At 35.5% G+C, this 18,151-nt stretch overlaps 9 protein-coding genes across 9 annotated transcripts; all 9 read right to left on the bottom strand.

Moving 5' to 3' along the window:
• Positions 1 to 25: 25 nt before the first annotated feature.
• On the bottom strand, positions 26 to 2,551 carry NIC96 (linker nucleoporin NIC96; the record flags this gene model as incomplete). The annotated part of the gene is made up of 1 exon (XM_003674878.1): positions 26 to 2,551. One exon carries the CDS (start codon positions 2,549 to 2,551, stop codon positions 26 to 28), a length of 2,526 nt encoding a protein of 841 aa, XP_003674926.1.
• Positions 2,552 to 2,940: 389 nt separating this feature from the next.
• PDH1 (putative 2-methylcitrate dehydratase) lies at positions 2,941 to 4,512 on the bottom strand (the record flags this gene model as incomplete). Its single annotated transcript, XM_003674877.1, has 1 exon — positions 2,941 to 4,512. The coding sequence occupies one exon, from the start codon at positions 4,510 to 4,512 to the stop codon at positions 2,941 to 2,943; it is 1,572 nt and encodes a 523-aa protein (XP_003674925.1).
• Positions 4,513 to 4,969: 457 nt separating this feature from the next.
• MRA1 (Mra1p) lies at positions 4,970 to 5,256 on the bottom strand (the record flags this gene model as incomplete). Its single annotated transcript, XM_003674876.1, has 2 exons — positions 4,970 to 5,155; positions 5,224 to 5,256. The coding sequence occupies 2 exons, from the start codon at positions 5,254 to 5,256 to the stop codon at positions 4,970 to 4,972; spliced, it is 219 nt and encodes a 72-aa protein (XP_003674924.1).
• An 873-nt stretch (positions 5,257 to 6,129) lies between these two features.
• NCAS0B04670 (uncharacterized protein) lies at positions 6,130 to 6,930 on the bottom strand (the record flags this gene model as incomplete). The annotated part of the gene is made up of 1 exon (XM_003674875.1): positions 6,130 to 6,930. One exon carries the CDS (start codon positions 6,928 to 6,930, stop codon positions 6,130 to 6,132), a length of 801 nt encoding a protein of 266 aa, XP_003674923.1.
• Positions 6,931 to 8,401: 1,471 nt separating this feature from the next.
• Positions 8,402 to 9,172, bottom strand: NCAS0B04660 (uncharacterized protein; the record flags this gene model as incomplete). Its single annotated transcript, XM_003674874.1, has 1 exon — positions 8,402 to 9,172. One exon carries the CDS (start codon positions 9,170 to 9,172, stop codon positions 8,402 to 8,404), a length of 771 nt encoding a protein of 256 aa, XP_003674922.1.
• A 1,293-nt stretch (positions 9,173 to 10,465) lies between these two features.
• On the bottom strand, positions 10,466 to 11,203 carry TIF6 (translation initiation factor 6; the record flags this gene model as incomplete). The annotated part of the gene is made up of 1 exon (XM_003674873.1): positions 10,466 to 11,203. One exon carries the CDS (start codon positions 11,201 to 11,203, stop codon positions 10,466 to 10,468), a length of 738 nt encoding a protein of 245 aa, XP_003674921.1.
• Positions 11,204 to 11,552: 349 nt separating this feature from the next.
• DSS4 (guanine nucleotide exchange factor DSS4) lies at positions 11,553 to 11,993 on the bottom strand (the record flags this gene model as incomplete). The annotated part of the gene is made up of 1 exon (XM_003674872.1): positions 11,553 to 11,993. One exon carries the CDS (start codon positions 11,991 to 11,993, stop codon positions 11,553 to 11,555), a length of 441 nt encoding a protein of 146 aa, XP_003674920.1.
• A 228-nt stretch (positions 11,994 to 12,221) lies between these two features.
• Positions 12,222 to 13,913, bottom strand: ROK1 (RNA-dependent ATPase ROK1; the record flags this gene model as incomplete). The annotated part of the gene is made up of 1 exon (XM_003674871.1): positions 12,222 to 13,913. One exon carries the CDS (start codon positions 13,911 to 13,913, stop codon positions 12,222 to 12,224), a length of 1,692 nt encoding a protein of 563 aa, XP_003674919.1.
• A 282-nt stretch (positions 13,914 to 14,195) lies between these two features.
• AGC1 (citrin) lies at positions 14,196 to 16,853 on the bottom strand (the record flags this gene model as incomplete). Its single annotated transcript, XM_003674870.1, has 1 exon — positions 14,196 to 16,853. The coding sequence occupies one exon, from the start codon at positions 16,851 to 16,853 to the stop codon at positions 14,196 to 14,198; it is 2,658 nt and encodes an 885-aa protein (XP_003674918.1).
• Between the last annotated feature and the right edge of the window lie 1,298 nt (positions 16,854 to 18,151).

Raw genomic sequence — 18,151 nt, 5'->3', positions numbered from 1 at the left:
GAGATAGATATGTGAGCAACAAAAGCTAGAGTGCCACATCTAGGTTTATTAACGTACTGTAAGTTTCCCTTGGCATCTTATATTGGATGATACCGGCGTAAGCCATGCAATTGCGAGAAATATTCTTCAAAAAAGATATTTGTTGATCTTTCGTTTCTGAGAAAAGATACCTGTTTTGGACCAAACTATGCACGATCTTTGAAATACACATAAGGGTGATAATCAGTAAGTTTGGAACGGTCTTCACAATATTTTCATCAAGTAAAGTAAATTGTTCGGCTTTTTTTCTTGCAGATAGTTCATTTGAAAATGGCAAGATATCCAACCCTTCAATTTGAGTCAAAACATTGTGCCATTGATTTGCAGAATATATTTTACGAATTTCCACCATTTGTAAAAGTAAAGAACATGTTTCCTTGTTTGTAACGTTTATCTGTTTAGAAATTTCAGAATTATCACTGTACATCAGTATTAACTTCTGAGCCAACAATATTGGATTCGTTTCGTAGTTATCGTCTGCTGTCAATAGTGGTTGAGTTAGATCGCTATCGCTCAGTATGTCACCCAATAGACCGTTAATAATAGTAAGAACGACGTCGTACTCTTCGGATAACTGATATAATAATAAACTATCACGTGTTCTACCATCTTCATCAGCCTTCCGTGCAGCCTGTTCAGTAATAATTCGAAGGAATTCCTTCTCATTTTGAAGATGGAGCAGAGGTTGTCTTTCTTCAATAACCCCCGGTATCCGTGCACCGTCTCTATTGATTTTACCTAAAAGAAGGGAAAACTCTTTAGTCTCCAATACCAGCTCTCTCAGGGCTTCATGACATATTTCAATTTGGGCAGGATCATTTGAAAGAGCGATCAGAACCAGATATTCTGCTGCAATCCTTGGATCAGAATATTTGAACGACTTGGTGTAGTTACCTAGAACCTTAGCTATGCATATCATTCTCTTGTTATTTTCAACGGTTATTAATGTATCAGTCATCTTCGATGTAACAGATAAAAGTCCTTGGTTTGCTAAACCAATTGCTAGATGGACGGCATCAATTTCGTTCAACGAATAGGCATATTCTACAGCCAATTCATACAATCCGCTTAATATTAAAACCTGCAAATAGTAGTCCCCGAATCTGGACGGACCATACGAAATGATGGTATTTTGAAAATCTTCAAGGCGATATCTTTCATAAGCTGGCTCATCACCCATCACGTTATCCTTTATTAGCATCAAATGAATCCAAAGCCAATCTTCAACGCTTAACGTAACCGAAGATATATTCTTCCGGGTAAGATCGCATCTTCCAATAATTTTATAAACAGCCAACCTATATGGATCACCATTTAGTGAACTCTTGATGTGTTGGTTATACTCAGTATGCAGTCTCGAAGAAAATTCCATTGACAGTTGACGATCAGGAGCAGAAACATACGCTTTGAAATAAGATAGAAATGATTGTTCAATCTTTTTGAAGCCGGACTTATTATTTTCAACAACTTCTAATGCCTCCTGTTCCAAACCTGCTCTTAGTAGGTAAAAAATCATTGCCCAGATTGGGTTACCGTTAACAATTGTAAGGTTTGCTATTTTCCATGTATTATCAGAATTCTTCAACTTTGAGTCGATAAACGACCTAATCTTATTAGAATTGGTTGGTAAACCTTCATTCATTGTTTTTCTAGATAGAATATCAACATATTCTAAAAATTGGTTCTGTAGGTAACTTTTAGCAGTCGCAACAACATCTTTCTGACCTTTTAAAATCTCCAAAATTTTCCAACTTTCAAGGATCTGTCTATTCTTTGAGTCATTGAGAGACTGGATAATGGAAATAAATTCTTTGTTCAACGAAAAGTGATGTCCATTCTGTCTATCATTGTTGAATTGATGAATGATCTTTGCATAGGTTTCAAACTTCTCCCTAATTGCGTAATTTTCATTCACATTCAGCTTTGATTCACCACTGTTAAGAACACTTGTCAAAGAAGTACCCCATTTTGGTATTTCTGAGGCTGACAAAGAAGTGTCACCAATATGGTCGTTTGAGTTCTTGCCCTTAGTAATGATGCCAAAGTTTTCCATAACTTCCTCCTTACGTTGAGCCCAGTCTAAATTCAAATTTTGATTGACAAATACATCAAAATCTTTCGCAGCATTGGAGAGCAACTGTTCAATAGAGGATAAAATGTTCTCGCCCTTTTTCGCCCTTAAATATGTATCAATTTCATTACCTGTGCTACTATTTGCGACATTTTGTTCCAGAACAGGTTTGTTTCGTAAATCCTTAATTGAAGTGTCTACATCTTCGATTGCCAATCCGCTACCAGCCAACAAGTAATGTGCTTTGGTAAGATTTGTATCGATGTCCTTATTCTTTCGTAACTCAATGGCTCTCCTTTTGATTTCACTTACACTTAGCTGTATGGAACCAAGTTGTGATGACGTTGTTGGTAAATTCTTAGACGCCTCAATTAGATCACTAAAAACTTTCATTGTGCCCTTAGATGACGGTGTCACCACGGTACCTTGACTGTTATCCATAGTTACAGTGTAATATATAATTGAACCTATTTGCAAATGGTGTCCAATATCTATCAATTAGAGCGGATTTCTCTATTATTCACTTGTTATTATTTACTAAGAGTCTAAATTCAATGTATTAGGTTCTCGTAAAATTCGGGAAAAATTTTATGGAGGGGTTACCCGCTGTTTCATCAAGAAGCTCAACTTCGGGAACTTGATATTGACGTATTTTGGTTCTTCCAGAGAGAATAATACATTTGAAGGATTCGAAGTCATTCTTGTCAGAAAGTATTATATAAAAAAACATCGATCTCCTCTTACTCAAGGAATTATTTACAAAAACTTGCACTCAGAGAACAAAATAAAACGTTATATTATCTAAATGAAGTCAACGAAAAGTGCTAAAATTAATATAAATCCACATATTCATCAATGGGTAAGTCAGCTAGGCCTGGATTTAAACTTGCATTAAAAATAGTGTGGGCCTTTTCAGGTGAATTGATGTAGTGAGCTGAGAGATGTCTTTGGAATTTTTCAACCAACAATGGAACACCTTCCTCTCTTCTGAACCTATGCCCAATAGGATATTCAACAATGATTTCATCTAAGACCGTCCCATCATTTAATTCTACCAACAGAGCATTTGGAATAGCCCTTTTGTTTGGATCATAATAATCTTTAGTGAATTGTTCGTCTTTGACGCAATAAATCTTGCTTCTCAAGGAGTCAACCTCAGGTTCCAATGCAACAGCATCCATGTAGTCATCAGCTTCCAACCTACCTTGGATGAGTGGAATTGTTACCATATATTGAATACAGTGATCTCTATCAGCATAATTGTATAATGGACCTGATTTGTCAATTATTCTCATTGCGGGTTCCTGGGTTCTAATACGAACTGATTTGATATCCTTGAAAGATTTCCCCATATCTTTCAAACGTTTATTAGCGGTTAGGGCAGCTTCCACAGCAGTTTGGGCATGGAATTCAGCAGGGAATGAGATCTTAAACAAAATATTTTCCATGACATAGGAGTCGAAATTCTTTCTCTGAGAAAACAAAAATGGTTTTCCTTTGAATAAGACGTCGTAGAACCCCCATTTTGGAGCTGTCAATACGGAAGGAATTGTCTCAATACCAGCATTCTTCACCATGTAAGCTATATTGACAGCCTTTGACACAGCATCACCGGCGGCCCATGATTTCCTTGAACCGGTATTTGGAGCATGACGATACGTTCTTAAGGATTGTCCATCGACAAAAGCATGAGACACTGCAGCAATTGTTTCATCCTTAGATAACCCTAACATTTGAGAAACCACAGCAGTTGTTGCAATTTTGACAAGCGCAACATGGTCTAATCCAACTTCGTTAAATGAATTATCCAATGCAATTACACCTTGGATTTCATGCGCTTTAATCATCCCTTCTAATATATCATTAACAGTAAACCTCTTACCTTCTTTCCCATCAGTTGCTTTAAATAATCTTGAAGAGTAGTCAGCAACAGCTAATATACCACCTAAATTATCAGAAGGATGCCCCCACTCTTTAGCCAACCAACAATCATTAAAATCTAACCACCGAATCATGGTTCCAATAGCAAAGGCACCTTTAACGGGATCCATTTCATATTTAGTACCTAAAACTTTTGTACCGTTAGGAACAATCATATTTGGAACAATGGGTTTGATAATATCTTGAACTTTGTTATACTTCAATGAAGCTAAACCACAGCCTAGAGCATCGAGGAAACATAACTTAGCAGTCTCGAAAGCCAATGGCGACACAATTTTCTTATCGTGAACGTAAGTGGCAATCTCATCTAGAACAATATCTGGTTTTGGTCTAACATTTGCATTTATACTTTCTGACTTTGTAGAGTAACTACAAAGGCTTTGTGGTATTGTTGTTCTGGGTGGTCTTACCAACTTGTTAAGGTTAGAACGTTGAGTGCGTCCATTGACAAGTCTAAACATTATAATTTATCGGAGTTCCTTATTCTTTCGGGACAATGTAAAGAGACAAGCAATCGTTATCATTGTTTAATAATTATCAATACTTTTATATTACAAATTGGCTGGGTTTAGAAAGAAAAAGAGGTGGTACCTTAAAATCTCCAATATATTTTATGACACCGGGCGTAGGGAGGAAATGCTTATTTCACCAATAGTTTGGAAGATTGAAATGTGAGCTCAAAACCCCGGTTCTTTTGGGAAAAAAGAAACCCTCGAGACAACCATTAGCAAGTAATTAAGATACTGAAATCCTATGTTTATTTTAGTTTGGTAGATTTATTGGAATTAAATAAGTGGTATATTCTTCTCACAAAGAGTTAAATTATTTTAAATAAAAATGAATATGTATTTCGTAGTCTTATCTTATTTACTGTTCCACAGCATAAAAATATATAGAATTGGGACTTTTATCCTTTCATTATTTTGGATCACTTTCTGCCAAAACTTCTTCCAAACTGGATTGATCTGGATTCTTTGTTAGACGTAGAGAATCATCAGTTGTAAGTTTCCTATAAGTGAAAAAACTTGCAGAGATTAATGCGACTGAACATGCCATAAATAATGGTGTTAACTCCACTGGGATTTTACTACCACTTGTTTTTCTCTAAGTTAAAAATTAAAGTTAATATTTTGTTGTTTTCGACGTCGTAGCTAATTTCAGAGTGTACATACTGCTGCATTCAATAATAATTGATTTGGTCTCATTTGTTTTGTTTAATTAGTCTGGTATTGGATGTCACTATCACTTGTTACAACTGAAGAAGTGTGTTGTATGTAATTACTCCCTGCGTCTTTAAGAAAAGATCTAAGAAACAAAATAAATAAGGGGATTTCTTTCGTTACCGAAAAAATTCCGGGAAATAGCAACAACGTATTGTTAAGCGCCGTTGTTACCGGGCAAAACAAAAGAGTATTTGATTTGTCCATGTCACAAATTGTAGGTAAAATTCAATAAATCTGCTTGTAAAAAGCTTCAAATACTCTTTTACACTTCTTCTATGCATTGATCCTTTTTTTAGCAGGCTTTGTCCTAGAAGTGGAACTATGTAGGCTAATTGTCTTGGTAATCTAGTTAATCAGGGTGGTTGGAGCTGTTTTGTTTAAGGTGACATTTTCCAGGGTAAATTTGGTATTTTAAATTGCTTGTTTCTGAGGAATAGCTAATCAATCACATTGGAAGAGTAAAAAGTATAGTCCAGTAGACACTGAATTTCTTAATATTAAGCGTCAATTTCAACGAAATAATATATCACTTAAAAGGACCACTCTAAGTATTTAATGTTTTTTTTTTGGCTGAATGATAAATAGGATAGCTACATCAAAATATATGACTATAAATATATCGCATAGACCAAGAACATTGATATTGTTCATTAAAAGAATATTAAAATAACCGTTCTGATTGACCAGCGTTAGCTATTTGGAAACCTAAAGATCAAATGTGCCATCGAGTTTTCAAAGTTTTGCATGAATCTTCGCTGCCATTTAGCGTTATTTCCTGATGACAAGATATCACCGCCTTAGCCAAAGTATCCACCCGAATACACCTAACTCACGAATATTGGACTTGCATAAAACTTACGACATTATCTGAAGCGCTTCTTTCTTTATGACTTTTTTCTCATGTGCCTTCAAATGTCTCAACATATTACTCTTGACATTAAAGGCCTTATTACAATTCCCCCAAGTACATTTAAAAGGTGTATCACCAGTATGAATCAAGTAATGTGCTTTTAACGTAGATGGTCTAGAGCATATTTTCCCACATGCGGGACATTGTTTTCTAAGTTTTGAAAGAAGAGTACGATTAGCTCTTTTTTTCGAAGGTACCTTACTAGAGTTTTTATTAATTATGGGCTTTACATCTTGCAATGAGCTTGATCGCGACGAAGTGGGCAATAAGGAACCAGTCACTACCGGGTTGACAGGCTGGTTACTCGGTTGGATATTTCTACTGGTCACATCAGCCTTAACATTACTAGCATCATTGTTCATTAATACCTTCGCCTGGATCATTAAAGTATCCAAATTATTGTGATCTACCTGTTGCTTCTTTTCATATGGTAAAGGTTGTTGCATATGAAAGTTATCAACATTAGTATTGTAAATAGTGGACATCAGCGATGAAATAGGTGGTAATGAAATATGCCTTTCCATTCGGTTTGCATTGACAATACCATTCTTTGGCATTGATCGGCTTCTAGAAACATTTTCTATTAGGGAGTTATTTTGGGGGACCGGAGTTGGCATATATTGTGGAGCATAAGCCATATCTGTATTTGCATGTGGTGAGTATTGCATATTTGGTTGAATAAAATTGTAATTCATTTGGTGGATTTGGAAAGTTGGTAAGTTGTTAACAAGATTATTATTAAGCATTGAATGGAAAATCTGGTCTGAATACCCTTTACTATTATGATAGAGAGAATGGTAGCAATTTTTCACAGAGAGAATGGATACTTTGAATGTGTAAGTTCTGTGAAGAAAAGGATTTTCATTTATCTCCCAATATATACCAATATATAAAAATATGTATGTGCCCCGACAATCATATTTATTCAAGCTATTCAGTACGTCTTGCGATTGTGCTAGGATCTCGGGAGGTCGATTGTTAAAGCCCGTAACCGTTTGTACGTGAAGTGAAGATCTTGTGCGTCAGTGCAAAAGTAGAGACGGTGGTGCCTGGGCGAAGAACAGCCCGTAGGTCAACAAGGAAAACCGTCCCAGATCGTCCCATTCTGGTTTTACTACTGTTTGCTCTCATTGTTGCCAACTGTTTCGCGTCTTTACACATACGTGGTAGAAACACCCTGTTAATGCCTCGCAGCAAGGATCCCCACGTCTACTTGTGCAGTATGTGAAGGCGTTGGGATCGAGACTGTCGGATTCAGATTCTCCTGGTTCGTGATGAGACAAACGCCGAAGAAGTGCCGTGGGAAGGAAAATGGACACAAAGCCCGATTAATTTTCTTTTGTTCGGGCCCCCCATTCAAAGTAAGGAGACATTTGCTGAGAAACAACGCAGCGACTGAAAATCAACGCCCAAGGATCTCCCGGAAAAGGAGTTCCATACAAACCTTGTTGTGAAACTAATCAAATTTCATGAACGTATGTATGTTCAAAGGCTCCGTTGCGCTGTGTTACAAATATGGAACGTACCTTTGTTGAAAATCTTTTCCAGATCGCCCTGCGGGGAGTCTCTGGCGGAGATACACTTCCGCAAGGATTAGCCATTTTTTCCTCCACAGAACAAACACCTGGATCTCGGTTCTTCAAATACTGATTCTCGGTTTGACCAGGAATTTTTCCCAAAACGGTTTAAACTGAAAACATTTTCAAACAGACTTAAAACTTTAAAATGATAACTTTTCTCAACATCAATTTTCTTCTTCTTTACTTTTCTTTCCTATCCGTCGGAAATTCGGAATTCCCACTGTCTAATAGAGTTTTTAAAGTTAAGGTTGGGTGCATGAATTTTCCACAATTGTGCCGTGTTTTCATTTTCGTTCTTCAGAGTTATACAGTAACGTGAATTTGATGACCTTTATAACGCCGTCGGTAATATACCATGCTTTAAAAAATGGAGAAAGACACATTTTTCGTAAAAATCTTTTGTTCAGCTCGGAAACCCTTACGTAGCTTTCAACTCAAGGAAAGAGGGGAAAGAAAATACTTGATTCTGTCTTTTGTAAAATGATTTTAAATTATGATTAACTCTATAGATAGCCTGTTAAATATATATGTATAAGGTGTTGATATAGAGATGCATGAGTGAGAAGAGAAGTCATCTTGGGAGATGAGATGAACCAACTTGTAGTATTAATGAGATAAAGGTTGAATCCATAGTCATTCATTGTAGCTTCTTATTCTTCTTCCTTTCATGACATTTTAAATGCCTAAACATATTACTCTTAACGTTAAATGACTTCTTACAACCATGATAGGTACATTTAAAAGGTGTGTCACCCGTATGTATTAAGAAATGAGTCTTTAAAGTGGATGGCCTTGAGCACATTTTCCCACATACGGGACATTCCTTTGTATTCTTCATGAGTTGTTGTTCTACGTACACTTTTGATAAATGCTGATGTATCATATTATTTGAATTCGACGTTGACGTTGACGTTGTTGAAGGTAATGACGAAGAACGAACAACAGGCAGCGCTTGTGGTGGACTATTTACCACTTGTTGGAACTGTTGGACAGGGATAGTGTTTGCTAATTGAAGTTGAATGACCGGAACAGGAGGCATTGAAATACCTATTGGCAGAGTTATAGGATTGTATACCCCATATTGAGTCGTTGATGGATAATTCATATATTGATACGATGACTCTGGTGTACTCACTACACTATTAGTTTGAGCAGGTTGATGATAAACATCAGATACTAGCGTCGAAATCGAGGGTAAAACCACACTCGATCGAAGATTATAATTATTAGTTGACGAATGGTTTGGTTCCAGTGATTTATTATAACTGGTATTGAAATGAGACCGACTACTAGTAAACTTATTTGGTTTACTTATCTTAGTGTTAGGGGTAATATTCATTTGATATTGGTTAAGTGGCGAGCTGTTTTGATACATTACTGTGGATATTTGTGGATTGCTGAGCGTCATAATGTCTTCCTTAATTTCTAATCAATAGCAGCGATTTATAATATAATCAAATATTTATAGCAGAATGGTGTAAACGTTTGAATATTTGCCAGTCCCTGAAATTTAGGAACGTAATGGATTGGTTCTAACAGTTTACCCCAAATGGTGGGTATTTAAATAGAACAAGGAAGGAGGAGTCAAGCAGAAGGTACGTAGAGTAAGAAAGCTTAACTGCCACACCATGGTTCGGGAGGGGCGGTTGCTCATAGTTACCGGAAGAGCATTTTGAGGTCTACGCACATTCTTTGACAATCTATTCACGTTACAGTTCCAATTCTGAAACAATAAAGGTAAAAAGATCCGTACAGAGAAAAACCATTGTTCAAAAATCTGCAAAATTTTTTTCCTTGTGAAAAAAAAAAAGAAAAGACTTTCCTTTTCATTTTTCATTGCATAACTACCCCTGCGGTTTTCTTCAGTATTCTAAAGTTCTGTTGAATTGAACAACAAATCGAATGGCATCATTCTTGTACTTTAACTTTCCAACAGATTTTTGTACCTAAACTCCTTTCTTCTCTTCCCTGATCTACTTACCCATCAAGGCAACAGGCTGATTTACGCGAAAAAGGGGAACTAATGGACCATTGTTTACCGACGTCTCCCTACGCATATTTCTTTGTAGCTTCCAGTTCTTTCTCTATCCTTCTCAATTGAATACACAGTTCCTCCTCTCCCTTAAACCTCCGAGATAACGTGTTGATAACCTATTGCCCAGCATCTCAGACCCTTTTGTCTACAAATAAAGGACACGAAGCCGGTGTTCCTACGGGTATTTCTCTGGGTTTGTAACAGCTATCAAAAACCCGGAATCCAATGACGTCTGTAAATGCAAAAGTACGTTACGTACATCTTTATGTAGGTTGGAAGGTACACACATAGACGCGTACATGAAATAATAATTCTACTCCTTTCCAATTGTTTCTGCATTCTCATTTTTTGCTCATTGATTACCAGTACGTATGTCGTCATGTTCATCCCTACATGCCATGTAGGGATACACCATGGTATTACCGGGGGGTGTCACTTCTCCTGGGGCCGTAGGGGGGTTACCGATAAGGATGCCTTGAACCTGCTTGAATCTGGTAGGCATTTTCCAGAAGGGGATAATATACAGGTACAATGAAATATGGGATCCAAAGTTGAATTTTATCATTACGTAGAATAATATGAGAAAGTAAAGGAAAAAATTTCTATTAAGAATTATAAAACCTGGAAAATCTAAAATACACGTCTTTATATATGATACTTAATGCTTCATGAATATGTTTCAATCAAGGTATCACGTAAGTTACCTGAGATAGATTCGGGTTGAGCATCTTGCAAACGGAAGATACTTTCAATAACACTTAATTCAGGAGCAGTGGTATCAAGACCAGTGACAGCTAAATAATCATTAACAACCATACCGGCACCAACAACCGCACTACCACGATTCACGGTACCCGCAACCAATGGAACTTGCAATAAAGATGATAGTTCTTCTTGATCTTGAATAGTAGTTTGTGGATGGACTAACCCACCTTGATTACTCAAGGCACAGTAAGAACCAACTAGAATATTACCTGAAATAGTTTGACGGAAAACTTCAACACCCAATACATCACTTATTAATTCTTCAGTTTCTCTGTCAATATCTGGATGAACCAAAGCGACATAATCGTTACAGCAGATAACATTACCTAATGCAGATAATCTTTCTTCCACTCTTTGAATCTTTACTGAATCTGGTAAACAATTTCTTAGATGTTGTAGTTCTTGATCAGTTGTTTGAGTTGGCACTAATAGACCTCTACGGTTACCAGCGGTCATTCTCCCAATAATACGGGTACCTGCAATAGTAGTATGAGCAATAGGAATGGCATCACCTAATTCTGCTTCAAAAGCTGAGTAGAAATTTTCTGATCCACCTAATGCGACAAGACAGTAGGTATTAGTTAACTTGGAAAATACACCAATTTCGTTAGAGTTTTCAAACTGAGTCCTAGTAGCCATATTTTTTGGTAATCGCTTGCTTTAAATCCTTGAGACTTATTAGTTTGGACAGTAATTAAAATGGCACTATAAGAAGTTTAAATAAATTATACTAACTCTTTTGGGGGATGGGGGGGCAATGAGCTAGAAAATTTTTCCAAATGGAAATGAAAATTTCGAAAATCCCCCCGAGAACAAATTTTCAATTAGTCTGCGGGTAATCTTAATGATTACATAATCTTAATAATAAATGTGACTTACAGCAGTTTATTTATTAGTATTAAAAAACCAGAATAACTTACGAAATGCAAAAATAATTATACAAATACAATATCTATTTAGTCTTATGTTGGTGTTATGTATCAAAATATTATTTGTCCTTGCATAATAAACTGCCCAAACTTAACAAATATGCCCGACGTTCTTGGTCATCTTGTTGACTGATCATGCAAACCATTCCAATTGGGCCTCTATCACAGTCACCACATATTAGATATTTCTCACATTTCTTTATATACCACAAGTTTCCATCATGTTGGAAAGAAACTTCAGTATTAGTGTTTGCTCGACTATTGAGTTCCTCAGAAATACCTGGCATTAAATCTTTCGAGACACCAATGTTATCAAAATCCCATACATCCTCAGTTATTAGGAAAGAGGTGGTGCTTCCCTCTTTAATGTCTGCCGATTGCTTGCGTTGCATTAGATGTAACGTTTCGAATATCGTGCCAGGTAACTGAATTATCTTGTCATCATTTAGGTTGATAATGGAACATCCACAGTTTCCAAAGGCACATATAGCTTTACTCATTATAAAGACGCTCAATATTGTGTCTACGATGTACTTTCAAAATGTAGTGCACATCGAAATGCTCCTATGGTTTTCGGTGTTTTTCCATAAATGTAACGCATAGAAAAATAAAAGGAACGACAACTGCTAAATTGCACAATTATTCGGAAAATTCATTCGAATATTAATCATCCTTTCTTATATGCTAATATGATTTTGATATACACTAGTACAATCTAAAAAAGTTATTTAGACATCCTCTTTCTCTTCCAATTTTCTTCTTTTGGAAGCTTGGACCATCTCTCTTTTTCTCTTCTTTTTTAAGATATCCATCTTTGGTACTGTACTGATTTGTTTCCTCTCAGTATGAGCTTTACCCCTCTTTATTGCTTCCTTCTCCTTTTTAGTAATCTTGGATATCTTATCCATCCATCCTGCAACTTCACAACCACTTTGTTTCATAACATTGATGATTGGCTTGATCGCCAGAGAATCTTGCTTTGTATAAAATGTTATGGCTTTACCAGAACGACCACCTCTACCAGTTCTACCAATTCTATGAACGTAGGCCTGAGCAGTTCTAGGAACATCATAGTTAATGACTAAGTTTACACCTTTAAAATCAATACCTCTTGCTAAAACATCAGTACAAATTAGACACCATAAGTCCCCACTTTTAAATCTTTCAATAATCTTTTCTCTTTGCATTGGGGTTCTCTCAGCATGAATAACATCTACATTCATTCTATCATACATTAATTCATGATATAACGCCTTGGCCCTTGTTATAGATTCTAAGAAAATAATAATTGGAGGCTTGAATTCACTCTCTTGGACTAACTGTCTAATTGCAATTAATTTACCTTCTTCGTTACCACAAAACACTAATTTTTGTTCAATGTTGGCGTTAGCCGCTTCCTTGTGCCCAATAATGACTCTAACGGGATCTAACATTATACTGTTCGCAATTTCTTCGACATTGGAAGGTATTGTTGCTGAAAACATGGCTTTACGCAGAACTGGATCGGTACATGAATTTAAGATATCATCAGCTTGCTCCACAAAAGTTTTATCAAACAATTTATCAGCTTCATCAAATATCAAATGCTTAACCTTTGAAAGATCTAAAGCCTCACTCTTAACTAGATCTATTAATCTCAACGGCGTAGTAATGATCAGATCATATTTTTTATCATTGATGACCTTATTTTTTAGTTTGGCACTAAGTGATTTTGATAGTAATGCCACTTGTAATGGTCTCTTTTTATCAAGGTAAATCCTATTTGATAACTTGACACATTCTAAGAAAATTTGATTTGCTAATTCTTTTGTAGGCGAAATGATTAAACCCTTCAACCCCAAAGTGTCTTTCTCATTAATAATCTGTTGGAATAATGGTATTAAGAATGCCAATGTCTTACCAGAACCAGTTGGTGCACATGCTAATATATCACGCCCATGTAATGCAAGAGGAAGACTTTCACATTGAATTGGAGTAGGTTCGGTAAAATGGTTTTCAATCAAATTGTTTAATAAACGTCTATCCAGTGAAAATCTTGTTATTAAATCTTCGAAAGAGCCTATTGGTAATGGAATATCTTCACCCGTAATATTACCTTTATACGATTTACGTAATTCAGTAGCTTCTTTGAATGTTGTGATTTTAGGCAGGAAATCATCAGTCGAATCTGTCGTCTCAGAGACAGTTTCTTCCTGTGCACTTTCTGTAACATTATCCTTTACCTCTTCAACCTTATTGAGGATTCTTTTATTTCTGAAAAAATCCAATTCTCTTTCTATTTGCCCAGCACTTTCATTCTTAGTTCCAGGTGTGTTACCAGTCTCGGTTTTTTTGGATGAGCTGTAATCGACTGATTTTCCTTTTCTATTGAAATCTTTCTTGACGGAAGCACCTCTGGTAAGAACTCTAAAGATATCCATCCTTTAATCTCTTTGCTATACCTAATATCGAGCTGCTTAGATAGTAGTAATAATGAAATATTTCTATTGAATTTGACGTTAAAATTTTTATTAACCTCATCGGATTTTCAAATTTCTGGTTCTTTTACCCGCATAAAGAAAACGAAATAAATTAACAAACGTTAGTCAATATTACGTCCGCCATAAATGCGTAAAAGAAAAAGTAACTAGTCTTCATTGCTCTTTAAATCATTATTATATTCTATAGTTGTATTATATAAGGCTAGTTTAGTTATACTCCCGTTACCTATGATTTATGGAGTTCAAATAGTCTCTGAATTTTGAATACACCGAATAATCAAAGTTTGAGAAGTTGTTATCTAAGTCGATGAACGTCTTCGCTACTTGGCAACTTTTAAAATAATAATCGAGATAGTTACTCGTAAAGGGATCAATTCTTGGGCTGAAATACTCAGTTGGTTGGTTTGAATACGAGTATGAGGGTGTATATTTCATACTACTGAAAAATGATGATGGATACCCAGTTCCAACTGAATCGTTATAATCCTCCGTACTCTTCTCATTCTTTGTTGGTTGCTTATCATCTGATATGTTAAACATATTTTTGAATAACTCATATGCTGCCAAGGTAAACCCAAACTGAGGTGAGCTCCTCATAACACGAGCAGCGCCTCCCTTGAAGAAAGATCTAAAACTTTCTTCCTTTAATATTGTCCTAACAGCATGTAATATGCCTGTGTATCGAGTTTCGCCGACTCCTGGTTCAATTTGTAATCTTGTCTTGATAACATCAAATGGTGTCGTCAAAAATGCAGCTGGGACACCTGCAAGGGCCCCTGCAGTTAATAGTTCCCACGTTTTCAATCTGTCTCTTTTATCCTTATCATTCGGATCAAACTGGAAGACATTTTTCTTTAAGTGGGCATATGTTGGGAAATAAATTGCTGAAAAAGGAACATCTCTCAATAAACATGCACCTACACCTTTGTATAGACCAATTAATTTTAGCTCTTTAATAATCTGGAATGCTGTTAGTTGAGATTTAGGAATCATTGCATTAGTATATTCCGACTTTACTTGAAGTCTAATCTTTACAATTTCTAAAGGGTTAGTAAAGACGACCTGGCATGCACCTGCTGTAGCTCCTGATAATACTTCTGCACCCAGTTGAAGATTACCCTTTTTATCTACTAAACTTTTCCTCATAAAATCATTGACAGTCAATTTAATGGCTTTCTCTGGAGCTACTCCAATTAATTGTGGTCCTAATCCTGAATATAAACCTCTGATACCTTCTTTCCCAAAAATCTTAACAAGACAATCGATTGAATTCTTATACTTGGTAAGTGATCTTTGTGCTTGCATTCTTGTCTTTATAAAATCAATAGGATAAACTAATGTTGCACCTATGCAACCAGCAACAGACCCTAATGAAAAATTGAAAATAGAATCAAAGATAGGATAGAAATAATAATTTCTATACAATGACTCCTTTCCAATCCTTTCTAATTCTAATCGATGAACCAAATCATTTAAATAATTAGGATTTAAGATTTTCATGAAATCTTCAATGTTCAAGTTGGATCCCATGGTAGCCTTATCCTGCTCTTCACCAAATAAGGATTCATAAAGCCCTACCGATACTTTCGAATAACCATTAAACGGAGTGGATTGACCAAAATTATCAGCAAATTCACTATAATGATCATTGAATGTTTCTAAATTTGTACTTGAGCCATTGACGTAATCGTTCTGAATAAAGTGATCTATGAAGGAATCTCGATGGTGAATATCTGGTTTATTTAATTGCTTATTTTCTTTGTTATTGGCCACGATAGAAAATAGCAGATTTATTTGGGAGGGCGAGAATTCAGAAATGTTAGTTACTTTATTATACTGTGTATTCAAAAAAGTCACAAGGTCTCTTTTATTGATGACACGTTCTCGTATATCCCTTTCTGTAAAACCATTAGCAGTGGCATATTTTATCAGTAGTTGGTTAAGGAGATCGAAGTTTTGAAATAGATAAAAAATATCCTTGAACACATTATATGTTATGAAATTATTATTGGATTTCAATAGTGCTGTGTTGGATAAGTTCAAAGAATCGAATATATATGCAGAGACTCTATGCGAGTAGAACAATCGCAATAAATATGATAATTGTGCATTATTTATTGCTAATGCATTTCTTTCTGAATCATAATGTGACAACTTTTCAAACCCTAGGTATAGTTTCTCATATTTCAAATCATTTTGAAGGATAGTGATCAAAGAGCTCAAGGTCAAATATGGGTCCTTTTTCCGATTGCATGGAAAACACTCATAAAACTTCATAAATTTGAAATTATCCCAATTTAAATATAATGAGTTTCTGCTGACAAAACTATTTTGAACAGTACTTTGTAACAATTTTATGATATCTTTAAAATGGTTTCGATTAAGGAATAATTGGTCGAAGCTTAACATTCTATTAGAATAATTAATAGATTTAATTCGGGAATCATCAAATGTAACGTCCATTGTTGAACCATGTTTATTTTTTTGCCTTTCTGCCTTAATTTTGGCAATATCAAATTTTCTGAAGAATTCATATAGAATGATATAGTTGTAATTATCGTTTTCCAAAAGGTTATTAAAATAGAACCAATCATTAACAGTAAGGTAACCCTTATTATTTTCATCAATGACAAAGAATATACAACCAAATGTTTCAGGTGGAATTTGATTAAGATTGAATGAATGATCTGTAAACCTTGAATATAAGTTTTTGGAATTAGAAATTAATTTTATAAAATCATCATAACTTAAGATTGACTCACCGTCAGTGTCTTGGCTTATAGGATGACTTAAATGCTGGTTCTTTGAAACCGTTGCAAACTTATTGAAAATTTCCAGTTGTCGTAACCTTTTTTTGTTATTGGAATTGATCTGTTCCATTCTGTTATGCTAAATAAGGGAATAAGAATGTTATCAATGGCAAAAGATCTTCAGCTAATAACGCATTTGTGAAATACAATAGTTTACTGTATCCCAGAGTGAAATATGTTCGAGGAAATTCGAGCTGTTTACCGAGGGGTATCCGTATCCGTTGTAGTCTTACCAGGAAATAAACTGTTGCTGTTTAATAAGACCAACAATGCTAAATGCCACTTTTTATTCGAGCAAAGATGAGGAATATTCGAAAAGTTGACCTTTTTTCTATGTGTTACCTACGCATTTACCTTAATATAGTCAGCGAATCAATGACTGAAGTGAAAAATTTCTTGGGGGCCCACCGCAAGTAAACACCGAAGGATGTTGCCGCCGAGAAGAAACAAAGGATTGTTACTAGCATTCTTATATAATCAATGCGATCACATTTTTAAAGGTCGTGAGAAAGAAGCCTGGGAAAAATAAAACTTCATATATAGATAGCTAAATAGGACCACCGATTGAAAATTGGAGAGTATCTACAATATCCAGAACAGAAGCTGTGTTGCGTTGATGGCTCATATATTGAGTTTCAAAAAGCTTAACAACAGACATAACTTGCCTTATTCTGACACCGGGTTAAACGGTGACTGTCTTCTAGGAGAGTAGTAACATTGCAGATACCCTATTTTAATTCCAAGCTCAAGGGGGACCTAATGCTAAGTATTTCTGTCTAGAGACTCCATTAATTTACCAACTTGACTTTACTCTTAAAGGTGCTTTTTTCAGTTGAAAATTCTTGGTTTGAAGATAACGTCAGGTTTTCTGACAGATCAACCTAGCTTAGCAAGATAAGGGTCCAAAAAGATACCATGAAATACTATGCAAGACCCTTTTGTACCATTGACCATGATGGATGAAACGACACTTTCCATGAATAATGTTAGAATTACAAGCTTGCACGACAGAAAATAAAAAAAAATACAACCTTAAAACAAAGTTTTAGAATCTTTTGTATGGGTCCCATAGCCCTTTTCCAAACTCACTAGAGCTCAAGCCCAGAAGAAGTGTTAAGATATTATATTATTCTAATGCTTCAGCCCTCTCATCACCATAACCAACACATCTCAAATTTATCAAAATAATCTCAAAACTAATTCCACGAAATTAGTTAGACATGCTGTCGGTCAAATTATTGCTACTTCGAGTCATATTATCTAACATTATTTCTCATATTCTCTCTTTTAACAACAACCCCAAAAACCAACCCATACATGATGATACCATCGACCTGCAAGCAAACAAATGAGTAATTCTGAATCAGT

This window comes from Naumovozyma castellii, chromosome 2 (genome assembly GCF_000237345.1).
Source record: "Naumovozyma castellii chromosome 2, complete genome".
Lineage (NCBI taxonomy): Eukaryota > Fungi > Ascomycota > Saccharomycetes > Saccharomycetales > Saccharomycetaceae > Naumovozyma > Naumovozyma castellii.
The sequence above is the reverse complement of the archived record's forward strand: the minus strand, read 5'-3'. Positions and strand labels throughout refer to the sequence as shown.